Source organism: Manacus candei, unplaced genomic scaffold, assembly GCF_025592945.1.
Source record: "Manacus candei isolate 608988 ecotype Guabito, Panama unplaced genomic scaffold, ASM2559294v1 h1tg000017l, whole genome shotgun sequence".
NCBI lineage: Eukaryota > Metazoa > Chordata > Aves > Passeriformes > Pipridae > Manacus > Manacus candei.
Window position 1 is genome coordinate 10,437,358 of NW_026138065.1, and position 13,040 is coordinate 10,450,397.

Below are 13,040 nucleotides of genomic sequence, written 5' to 3' on the forward strand. Positions count from 1 at the left end.
GCCACTGTCCCAGATCTTACAATGCATTTGTGTTGTACATGGGACTATTTGAAATAATTGGTTTTTAAGCTTACTTTCAATCACTGATTTATTTTTCTCTCTCTACATTTGCACATTCAAATAAATTCATGTATCATAGTGTATCTAGAGCACACTTCTGTGTGATGATGAACAAATTAAAAAAATAGATTGACAAAGCTCTCTAGATCGCCTCATGTTTGTCATTGTGGTGGGTTTTAGAGCTCTGTGGTTAACTATCAATATTCAACTTGTACAGCTTTAAGGACTCCATTAGAAGATATCAACAGTAACACACAGGTCAGTGGGGCTAATCCATGTACCTTTAGCCATACTGTAAGGAGCTTCAATAGAATCAGTTACAGGTCTGGATTTCATCTTAGAAGATTTAGATTCTGTTCCTTTTTTTCTGCTGGCATTATGGGGAAGCCTCTTGATCTTCGAGTCCCATCCAAAAATCAGAGATAGCATTACCGGTTTCTTTTTCAAGCAGATTGGAGATAAATAAATGAAAATTAATGTGTAAGAAGCAAGTTTGTTGTTCAGCTGGAAGTTTGTGTGCTTGACTGCTGAATTAGGCTCTGTGCCTTTTAACAGATTCTTCAATTAGAGCATTGATCATATATGTTAAGAGCAAAGGTCATGTTTTGTAGAGCAGGCACATTTTGCAACAGTAGGGATCTGACGAATTAGCCTTGAAGAAAGGTAGCACCTACTGAACTGCCACAGCAGAGCACCTGTGAATCTGTACTGTTGTTTCTGGGAGGATGCCACTTCATCTTCTTGACAACAGGTCATCTTATTTACAGAGTTAGAGACTTAAGTGAGGCAACAAGAACTGTAGGTCATTTGAAATATGGATGATAATGGTGATTTTGTTTGTGTCTGGGGAAAGATGGGCTTTGTCAAAGTCAGATGGTACAGGAGCTTGTAACGAACCTTGAGTGATAAATACATATGAAGAAAATAGTTATTGCACATATTCACAATAGCTAATAAGAGCTATGACGATGATTTAAAGATGTCTAATCTTTTTCCAGCTTTCCCTGTGATACAACTGCCTAAATAACTCAAGTGCCTCAAACAATCTACTGGCTTTTATGTTGATGAGGTTTGTGTGCTTTCTGGTGGTAAAAGACAGGATAATTAGGAGTAATATGATTTCTGGCACATAAAAGCACACAAAATGTAGTTCTTTTTCTGCATCAGTGAAGCTAAAAAAATACAGCTTTTTCCATACAAACAGGGACACATGCTTGCTGTTGACTATACCCCCAAAATAAATAAATGAAATTTGAAAATTAAACTTTTATTTTTTTAAGTGAAAACCACTGCTAGGAAAAAGACAGTAATTGTTATTTTAGAATACAGAATTAATTTTAGCTGCATTTATAACAAAATATTTCATTTATTTCTATACCTGATTTCTATGTTGTTGATTTATACAAATTGCATTCAGAAGGAATTCTTGAAAATTATTCTTAAATAGTAACATAGCAATTTTCATGTTGGCTAAGGAAAGTGGCCCATCTAGTTAATACCCTTCTTTCAAAGAATGATGAAAGTAGGTGTCTATGGGATAGCTTATAGAAAAAAAGTTTCATTCAATTCCTTCTAAATAAAGGATGGCTTGTGACTGGGAAGATTTTTTTATAATCCTGTGGAGTTCTTTGTTGCATATGTAGATTAGCCTTACAAAGGGACCTGAATAAAGTGCAGAAATCCCATTGAAATTCCTCAGGAATTATAGCCATGCTTATGGCAGAATTTGAATAAATTCCCAAGCTCAACTGAAAGGTGGTTGTACCCAAGATAATTTTATACTTGTGCTTTCTTTCTTTTCACAGATATAAATGAATGTCAGTATGGCAATCTCTGCACAAATGGACATTGTGAAAATCTCGAGGGATCTTTCAGATGTATTTGTGGTCAGGGTTTCAAACTCTCTGCATCAAAGGATCAGTGTGAAGGTAGGAAATAATATGATCAAAATTCATAAGATTGTGCTTACCTTTTAGATAATGTTTTTCATCTTTTTTTTTTTTTTACATCTTCCTTTTAATGGAGAAACACCAAATGTACTACACCAATGCTAAAAACTCCAAAATATAAGAATATGTATTTCCATTTTATGGCTTCCATGATCACACTGTAGATTTTGACGTGTTATAAAGCCAATCAAGAACATGTAGTAATATTTATGTTGCTAAATTGAAATTTCTGCAAAACCCTTGGCATATCTGGCATTTTGGAGGTTTGGGGACAGTGGCTTTTGCTACCTTAATTGCTTTTCTTTCTATTTATCTTTTTTTTCTTCAATGAGGGTGAGTGGAATCAAAAAACCTAGGGTGCTTCCTTTTGAAACTCAGCAGCGTTAGTTGACACTGAGCTGCTGCTTGCATTGGTGTCACTACAATTCCAGTGGTACATTGTGAGAGAGAGAATTTGGTGTCATATTTCTAAGAACAGTACCTGTACCACCAAAGTGTCAGTTTCCACATTTCTTCCATGTCTAAAATTTCCATTGGGACTGCCCCAGTGGAACAAAATTAGGTCTGATGTTGGAGTGAAGTAGTCTGAGAGAGAGCCTAGCGTGTGTACAGGAGGTATGGATATTCCTCTCCTTAAGGAGAGGGGACTCGAAACTTCTCCCTAATGGTGAAGATCTGGGACAGTGTCTCCAGGCTGTGGAAGCACACAGAAACCTCTATGTTTCTTGTCAGATGCTGTGTTTTCTTCTTTTCCCTTTCCCTCACCCTGTCTCTGTACAGCACCAACACTTGCAGACTTCTGAGTGCTAAAAATATTACAATAAAACTAAATGATCATTCATGTAAATTTGTCGGGAAGTTTGAAACAAAACATCAGTGTAAGTTATGTGTCTTGAGTGAGTTAAATGTGCTGTTCTGGACGTACAGCAGACTGGTCTTGGGGAAAATATGTAGACAAAATTTGACTGCTTCCTCTGAGCCTTTCATGGAAAAGAGCCCTTGCCAAACTGAGCTGGCATGTGCAGACTGTTCTCTTAAAGTGCACCCTTCCGAAGTAAGGACCCGTACACATGCCCAGATGCTTCATGCAGCCCCACAGCTTTCAATGATCCTTAAATTCTAAACTTCTGTGGTTGTAAAGGACCATTACTTAAGAGGTCAGACTACATAGCCATAACAGAGACCTGAAAAACCTCATTGAGTGATTTTCAGAAAGACACTCAACCATGCCTAAATGCTAGAAGTGACTAAGAACATACCATATCAATTTAATTATGGGTTCTTAATGAAGATTTTATAAATAACGGAGGGAAAACAAGCTTCCTAGCTCAAACAAGACATGTGCTATGTTCTGAATTCAAAGTGCCACTCCCTGCCAATACTTTGAGTTTTCCATAGGAAAATTTAACTTTGGTATTCAATTCCATCTGTTAACTCAGGCTGACCCCAGTTTATGAGAACTGAAGCACAGAGGGATTAGCAGTGTTGTGGAAGCAAAGAGACATTTCCCTCCACTTAGATGACTAATACTGTTACAAGGCAAGTATTTTAAGGAGCCTTAATGTACAACTTAACAGGGGAACAGCCTGTCAGTGTGCATCTGAAAACCACACCCTGTTAAAAGGTGATGATCCTGCTGGAAAGTATTTTGTGGGTTTTGCTGACTCACTGAAGTGACTGACTTGTTACCTTTGCCAGATACAATAGAAACAAAAGCAGCTCTCAGGCGGCCTGTGTGTGTATTTGTGAGTCTGTGTGTACCCATTTGTGCAGAGGGATAAGTTGACACTACAGGACAGAATGCTGAACACAGTCATCTCAAGGAAAACATGCAGTCTGCAATTTCATATAATTTTATGCATCATATTGACTGTCTGTATTTGTTAATAAATAAGAACAAGAGAAGCAGTACTGGATATTGACACTCTGCTTTGCTGTTTTGTTCAGAACTGATCTTTGCACCATTTGATTAGTAATGGGTATTTTCACGTGTGTTACATTTTCACTGTCTCTTCTGCTGCAGATATTAATGAATGCCAGCACCGATCGCTCTGTACAAATGGACGCTGCAGGAACACAGAAGGATCTTTCAGATGCATTTGTAGCCAAGGTTACTCATTATCATCTGCTGGAGATCAGTGTGAGGGTAAGCTTAGGGACTTAAGCTACCCATTCATTTTTTTCAGTAAGGTCTTGAGTATTTCACCTATAGGCATGAACTCTTTTGAGAACAGAACAGAAATATGTGTTGCTTCTCTTTCTTTCTCTATAATGTCAACCTTCAGTAATCCCCACCTACACAGCCACATAATTAATGGATTCTTAGAAATAGTCCCTGTCATCTTTCCATATACAAGAAATCAGTACATGTGTTTCCAACAGTAAGATTGGAAGAGCAGTTGACATTATTACTGAAAACAATGAAGCCTTTCCAAACCTTCTTGTTTATATTCTGACACAGAGGTTCCATATTATAAAAATTTCTGCCAACAGAGGCTATTCTCATGGGGGCCTGCTAAGTTAAAACTTCTTCTCTAGCTGGTTTTGGGAACCTGAAGCCAGCTCAACAATCACATGTGCACTGGCAGGAGAAAGTATATAGTGTAAGACGAGCTCCAGTGGATCTGCTGGAGGTCACAGCTTGCACCATGACCTATGTACTGAGCACATAAAAACAAAAGTAAGAGGTGAAAGATGTACAGTAAATGTAGGGAGAAATGTTGTGTTTTAGCAAACAAAAACTTTCTATTGTGTCTCAAGTAGAACAATTTATTTGTCCAGTAATTGGCAAACTGACTTTTTCTAGTGCATTGTTTCAAAGCAACTCCCTCTTCTCTGTCATTGGCTATGACACCTGATATGGTACATCTGCTGTACTACTCATGATCACCTTGAGCATGTAAAATTACTTACTGGTGATCTTCAGAAAAGATTGTACCTCAGTTGCTTTCTTATCTCACGCTAGCAGCAGAAAACTTAACCTCAGTTAAGATTCACTGTACATGTGGTATTAGCACATAAAATCTTTTCGGCCTCTAGTGTGCTTTCTGTAACTGCTGATACCATGGAAGATACAGCTTCTTACTGCTCTTCTACCAAATAGTGTTCTGCTGCTGGGTTATCCTCCAAACAGCACTTGGAAGGCTCACCTTCATGAATCCTCCTCTTCAAGTGACCCAGGCAAAAGAGCAGTTCCCTCTGAGCCAGCTAAATGCTGTTTTCTCACAACAAACCTATAAAGGACTTTATCATCAGTGATTATACAGGATTGTGAAAATGAGTGACAGCACCTCTTGAAGTTCTCACCAACAAGGAATGAGGATAATCTCATAAAATCTCCATAGCACACTGCTGCTCTTTGGTACTGACCTATTTGAAGAATACATTTGTGGAAGAATTTAACACAAACTTTTCAGAATTCCTGGCGAGTACCAGCATCACTTGCATCAGCTTCAAGAAATGTGGGCTGATGATGCAAGGCTTGTGAAACTTGTGTCAAAGAATTTTACTCTCATCTGGCTTCAAGATCTACATGAATTGAAACAGATGCAGAGATACTGTGTCAAGAATTGAAGAAAAATGTGGTGAAAGGGATCATGGCTCTTCCTGCCTCCCAAAGGCAAAACAGACAATAGGAATCATTCCTGACAACTGGTCATCTAGCCTGCTCTTCAGCAGATGAGATTCCAAACTTCTCTTCAGACTGCTTTGGTGCATTTCATACATCCCAAGAAGTCATGGTAACTGTTGCAGCTCTCCATCACCCAGCCTGTCAGGACCATGGTCCATGCTTTATTTTCAACTTTTTCTTGATCTTGTTCAAAGGCAGTTTTCAAGACAAAATAATTTCGGACTCTTTCAAAGCAAAAGAAGAGGGATTGGATCAAACAAGGAAAAACGTTAAAACTGCTCCCTCACCCCAGAATCTTTGCCTCATTTGCAAGTCTGCAACCAAATCTAGAGCTTCTCCAACCCGTGACAGAGGGATTAATTTCTGTAGAGACAGTTTGTTCACTGAAACTTTTCGTAAATATTACAACTCCCCCACAAAATCTGTTAATCTCTTGAAGTGGAAGGAATTCTTCTGTGCTTTTATTATATCCCTTCAAAATTTTCTGAAGTATAGGATACTGCAGACTGCTTTTTGCACCTTGGAAACTAAGTTTAAACAGACTGTGCTTGTTCTTATGTCAGTAGGAATGGTTGGTGCTACTGTTCTAGCTGCTATACATTCAACTCTCTTGGTTTTCCTCACTTTGTACTGGAATTATTTTTGAAGGCTCCTTGAAGTATTCAGTGCACATTTGGGGAACTGAGTTGGCTACAGTTTTAAATCTTGTATTATTTTCGTATCAGTGAAGGTCCTCAGCTTCACAACCATGTTCCCATCTTCATGAAAATGGCTTTTCTTGTGACTGTTACTTCAGCCAGATGTGTGTGTGAACTACAGGGCGGAGTTTCCATTAAGACAAAATCACCTTGACAAGACATCCAGTGTTTCTCTGCATAATGGCCTCTGATCTTTGGACTAACCTATTTACCTGAATGTTTTCTAACACTTCACAGAAAAAGAGAGAAAGAGATGACAAAAACTGTGAGTATAGCCCAGCACAGTTGTCTGGAAAGAGCAAAATGGTTCAAAGTCTGTCCAGTTTCTCAAAGTGTCAGGTATGGGCATTTGTCACATCAGAGGATACCCAAAAATGTATGATGCTGCAAAGCCAAAGTGATTAGCAAAACACTTGCAAGAAATGTGTTTGTTTAATTAGGATTTCTTCTAGTTCAGAAGTTTTCTTAAAGAGGCAGCTGCTCAAGAAGGAGTTTGCAAGTTTGATCATTATAACTTGTGCAGACTTCTAGCGGTATTGCAGAATTTGGCAGAATTATGCTTTGCTCATTTTCAGCTGTGATTTTTGCAACTCTCTGGCTCAAGTTTTTGTCTGGAAGTCTTTGCACAATATTTTACATGTTTAAGAATAGAGGTTATTTGCAAATGACTTATATACATTGGTTTATACAAGTATACATGCAGTATATGCACTCTATATGCATCCTTGTGCTGAACTCTTCAGAAAATAAGAAAGCTGGACTGAGACCTTCAATTGTTCAGTTCTGTTTGAGAGCAATAATCCATATGTCCATTCCTAATGTAAATGCCTGTATACCCTGTTATCCAAGGCTGAGGAACTTTTTCCTTCTGCGGTACCTCCAGAGACTTGGTATTACCTGCTTGGAAACCTTCCACTTGAAGACAGAAAAAGAGGTTACTTCCTACTAGTCAGAGGTCTGCAAGATACACGCCCACACGCACGTTTATCTTCTTTCTGCCTTAGTGTCTCATTCAGCATCTTGTTCTTGAGATTAAGTGACATTGAGACTTATCTGCTCAGTCTTGCTCTGAATAAGAGGGAACACAAAGTGTGAGTGCACTTGTGAGTCCTTGTTTCAACTTACAGGAAGTAGGAATGTTCACCAGCGGGATGTAAATACAGACTGTAAATCTCAAAGAATTCGGATTACTGCAAGAAAGTCTGTCTGAAGCATAAGAGGCTCCAGTGTTCTTCTAAGAGCTTTCAGAGATTCTTGTGGCCAAAACACTCAGACGCATGTGTAAAGGGTGGTGAAAAGCACTCAAGCGGAGTTACTTTCTGACTTTTCTGGAGATTCTCTTGCAGCAGCTATAGGATCTATGAAGAGTTGCATCAGAGAAAGGGAGGTTTGCATCCTATATGGAAAATAATGCATTTTGACTGAATTTGGCAGAAGGCACCTTCTTGTTGTGAGACTTGGCATTAACTTAGCACAAGGGAGTCATTAGTTTTTTCTCATGATCCTAGTCAAAATCAGTTGCTTTTTAAATAAGCCACAATTTATTTCTCTGTTGAAAGTCATTATAAAACATGTGGTTATCTAAAGGTCACAACTTTGTCAACATTAAGTACAATTTTATCTTCAATAACATTCATTTATGTAAGAAAGCTATCCCTATTTCTTATTTTTATCAAATAGATTAAATCCCAAGGAGAGGTATATAGGGTGGGCTTTCCAGAGATAAATGTAGAAATGAGGTCATGTCCTCTTTTTAATTACAATTGTTATTCATTCCTGCAGCACAGGAAAAAGTTACAATTCTAATCAGCTAAAATCCATGCTTAAGAAATCAGAATAACCAAAGGCACTGGGGAAAGTCTTTGATTACTGTTTTTCAAAGGAAACACTACATTATCAAAGCAATAGACTCGGTAAATTATTAGGTAGGGGACTGTTGAGACAGAGGGAAGTTGCTTATAAGACGCTTTTTTGTGTTTGACCCTCTCACTTTCTGTTTGCTTTTAAAACTCAGAGGTACAGTCATCAAATATCTTGTGATCTTTAGCTGTAGTGAAACCAAAACTGTGTAATATCACTGGAATGTAGGCACTTGCTGAGTTAATCCTATACCTATAGTAGCCATACTCTGTTTCCTCCACTGGGCTGCCTTTAAGCCCTTTGAAAGACAACGGGAAGAAAAGACTTTAGGTGGAGACAATAACAGTGTCCTGTTTTTGAAATATTTGATCACCTTATGTCTAGTGTGTATCCTGAAACTTTCCCTGCTATGTGTCAGCCAGCACACTTAGCCCATGGATATCAAGATACTAGGGCAGAGTCTACAGGCTTGAGGCTTGATGCTGGGAGTGTGGTGTATAGGCAGCTGGGAACTAGACCCTGCATGCCCAGACTCTGCCGCTGGATTTATGACTTGGGTGCAGCACTGTGCAAAAGCAGCTATTCAGCTTCATGACTAAGCTGTTAAGCCTGTGAAATGGCTGTGTTGCATCGCATGAACTGCATGCAGTACCCATTAGCACAGCAGTATGCACATGTCCTGCAGGCCTCCTGCCCACGTGGCTGTTTTGTGAGTAGTCTTCGTAGGCATGTCCTGTCTGGTGTGACACACCAGCTGTGCTTGGGCTCGCCCATACTCAGGGGGATGTCTGAGTAAGTCACTTCCAACCCAGGGATCTCAGTGTAGTGGTTTAAACATGTCTAAAGACGCATATTGCAAATTTGCATTAGTAGGTATTTTTTGTGTCTGTCTTCTAAATGTACAACTGCTTGGATTTCTTTTTAACTGCATTACTGTTATGATATGCTTTTGTGAGAGGTGCACGTGGCACATGTGAGTCGTATTTGCTAGGAATAAATCACATACAAACTCAAATTTAAAAACCCTCTAGAAATAAGAGAAGTTTGATGATATGATGAAAGGAAAATTAAAAGGACATCCTAAACGGTAGTAAACTTGATTTCCACACATGCACACAGTTGCTTCAAGTTGCTATGTTAGTATCAAGGTATCACTATTAAAAGTTTCATCAGTTTTTACATCATCTAATTCAACAGTTGAATTTTCATTTCAGATGTTGATGAATGCCTTCAAGACAGCAATATTTGCCTTAGAGGAAAATGCATAAATACTGATGGATCTTATAAATGCACTTGTCCAGATGGTTTCCAGCAGATAGCAAACAGGGGATGTCAAGGTATGAAATACTGTAAAAAATACCTGGATCATTATTATAAATGTACAAGTTTGTAAGAGTAACTCATGATATTCACTGATCATGCTGAGGAAGAAAAACTCATTTATCATTTGTAGTACTTTCCTACTCATTTTGTATTACTCTCTGTAAATGTATGCTGAAAAATTATTTCAAGTGGCTGAAGTCTCAGCCTTTATAACTTGAAAGAGATTCTATATTAGAACTAACAGAGACAGAGTGCTCCTCTTTTCCCAGGTCCTGGAAACTTTTGTTGTAACAGAACCTTCTGTGTGTTGTGAATTAGTGATGCAACAGCAAGAGCAGTATAGTTAGTGTCAAGTCACATTAGATAAACCTCTCTGACTTCTAAAACACTTGCAGTACTTTGTGGAGGATGGGTGGGGAGGAAGAGAATGTGTTATCTGAGACTGAGTCAGCGTTGCCAAACCCAGAAAAATACTTCCCAAGTTTTAGTTCTGAATGATCCCTACTTTGTGTTGGCACAACACCCAGGCATGCCTCACGACTCCATTTTGCCATCCGTTTTTATGAGACAGGAACCGTGGTATCAGAGCTGGAAAGTGAGAGCGTGTTCGTGCTCTAAATGACTGTAGGACCAGGACACTGGACTTTGCTTTGGCTGCTCTCTTATGCACAGTTTAGACTTGAGCTAAGAGACTGTATTCCAGCTGATCTATGTTGAAGATCTTTTGCAACCAAAGTAAATTCCCTGTAAAAGTTCTGAGTATTATATGTGACTGCTTTCTAATTCCAGAAATGTTGCATTCAGCATACAGAAGTGCTGTATTAGACCTTGCTTTAGCAGATGAAAGAGAATTGATCACAAGCTAAAATCATTGCCAGCTTTGCTATCCCTCTATTCTCTTCACTCTGTCATCTAAAGTAGTAGGATATAGGCTTCATATTTTAAACGGATAAATATAATAAAACTGAAAGCACGTATGAGCCAACTAAGAGACAGACAGTACAGACAGAGAGCTATTGAATTAAACTGGCAAATTTATCACAGAATGCAGTGTCTGCAAGTTGAATCTGGACTAGACTAGAAATTAGGAACATGCGTTTTGGTAAGGAGCAAAGTTGAAAAGAGTCCAAAACATGAGAAATTGCAGTTTGCTTTTTCAGACATATTATACTCTATTTGCCTAACATTGCTAATTTTGTTTTCCTGTCTTTTAGTACATCATTCTACCTTGTGTAATCAGCTGGTTCTGTTTCCAATATTTTTCTAGCAGTTTTAAGAAACTGACAGCTAAATTTTGAGGACAGTGTAGGTCCCAAGAATACTGCCATACTGTCTTTGTCATTGCCGATCTCCCACCCTTCCCAGCTTCCAGAGAGCTTCAGGAAGTAGTTGTTGGTTTGCATTTGCTATGAATTCAAGAGACCTTTATACATGTGGGTGTTGTGTTAAGCACAGTGCAATGACTTTTCCTTGGGCACCTCATGCAGATACAGCTTCCCCAAACTGCCTTTTCCCTTTCTGCACATGGCCATGATTTTAGGACACTAAAGTCTAGAAGGTTTACACACAGGCTAGAATCAGTTTGTATCTAAACAAAATTCCATAGTGGATGTCATGGTCTTGAGATGATGGTATTGAAATCATAGTTTCTCTAGTATATCAAAACTACTGTCTACTTTGATGCATTTTGGATGGCTGTAACAACAGACAAAATCTAAACAACAAAAGATACAGTTAAGAATGAGACGTATAAGTTTTGTTTGTAAATTTCTGTTTGAGCTCAGCATGGTACTGAATGCATATTAATAGGTTTTTGTAAAGCAAAATACAAAAACGCAATTACAATGTGAATGGTAATTGATATGAAAGTGATAGTTCCTTAATGAAAGAATGCAGTTCTTAAATTCTGGGGCAGAACTGGTTGCTAAGGTGAGACATCAATTAAAAAGAAATACTTGTTTTTCAAATTCACAAGTTTGAAAGGTGGTGTTTGAAAAATGCTTCCTAAGTTTAAAAAAGAACCCAACAAAACAGACAATGATGACAAACTCTCATATAGCAACCTTTTTGGATCGTTCCCATTCTCCATCAGCAAAAAAGAGCATTTGGCTTTAAATTATAGAAAATCAACCTACTGGGAAAGATGCAACTCCAAACCTGCTAGTAATATGTAGAGCCAGATGCTGAAGTTGACCAGTGTGCAGCAATCAAAAAGCAGTCAGATAGAGCTGTCTGAGAATTCCTCTAACACAGAAGAAGTGTTGGCTAGGATGGAGCTTATGCTGATATCGCACAAATCACTCTCTTCTCTCTGCTCATCCTCATCACAGGGAGTTATGTAGAAAGAATATGCTGCAGCAGAATATAATGATGCCTATACAGAGTTTAGGAATGATCCCAGGACATTTGGTTGCTCTGGAAAATGAACCCTGTTCGCATAGCTATTTACATAGCTACTGGAAATAAAAGCTACTTTTAAGATAAATTGAACTTAGGCTTAATATTAAGGATACGATGATCAGCAAAGCTATTAATGTCTCTGTTCTTTCAGATATCAATGAATGTGAGAGATCTGACCTCTGTTCACCTCACGGGGAGTGTCTAAACACGGATGGTTCCTACCGGTGCATATGTGAGCGGGGCTTTTCTGTGTCTGCAGATGGCCGAACATGTGAAGGTGAGACAAGTTATAATAATCCATTCCCATCGATTTGCTGTTTTTAGTTGGGTGAGAAGAGTAGTCTTCTACTATTAACTCCAAAATCTGCCACTTAAGGGTCCTTCATTCTTTTTCTCATAAATACTTGGTGTGCTATGTTGCTGTTGGAATCATAAGAAGTATAACAGGAAATTTAGAAAATGGGCAGCATAATGGAGTTAATGTTTGTTACAATCTGTGCTTTACATTTCTTGATTTTTAATAATTTTGCTATCTTAACATTGGATTACATTTTTTTGAGCAAGTTGGTAAAAAAGGAGTATTAACCTAACGATGGCAAAGAAGGGAATTATATTTTTATGCTGAGATAAATGAAACCAGTGGATATCTGTAATATTATTCATAGATAGGAAATTATTTCTGTCTTATGGTAGGGGTGGAAGGAATAAATATATGTAAAATGCATGTAAAGTGTGTTTGGAACTCAGGCTTCTGATTAAGTTTCAGTGTGTAAGATCTTCCTACCATGTATATTTAGGATTATTTCATTTGAAGCATAAGTACATTTTCAGCAAGCCTGAGCTGCCTGAATGTTCTCATTGCTGTGTCGGAGACAACAGAATCTTGCTTGTCCAGACTTTCTGTTTTTTAAATATGCAGATTATGCATCCATACAAGAGAAGTAACTCCAATGAGAAATTGTAGTGAAATGCTACCTATGATAGAACTTCAGGCCTTTTGAAATGGCAGAAATGGAGTAAATAGCAATAATTAGATCTTTACTAAAGTGCTAAGTCAGCTTATTGTTTGTAAGTGTATGCAGGTATGCTTATACAAGTATCTTTCATATAAGGTTGTGA

General features: G+C 38.2%; 1 protein-coding gene across 13 annotated transcripts in view; it reads left to right on the plus strand.

Annotated features, from left to right (window-relative positions):
- The window catches only part of LTBP1 (latent transforming growth factor beta binding protein 1), a 191,471-nt gene that overhangs the window by 136,094 nt on the left and 42,337 nt on the right, over positions 1-13,040 (plus strand). For 12 of the 13 annotated variants that reach the window (XM_051783021.1, XM_051783026.1, XM_051783024.1 and 9 more), the window contains 4 exons: positions 1,866-1,988; positions 4,033-4,155; positions 9,413-9,535; positions 12,073-12,198. In XM_051783021.1, coding sequence (XP_051638981.1) covers positions 1,866-1,988; positions 4,033-4,155; positions 9,413-9,535; positions 12,073-12,198 — 495 coding nt within the window. The remainder of the gene's footprint in view (positions 1-1,865; positions 1,989-4,032; positions 4,156-9,412; positions 9,536-12,072; positions 12,199-13,040) is intronic. The other variant, XM_051783025.1, reaches the window with a different exon arrangement.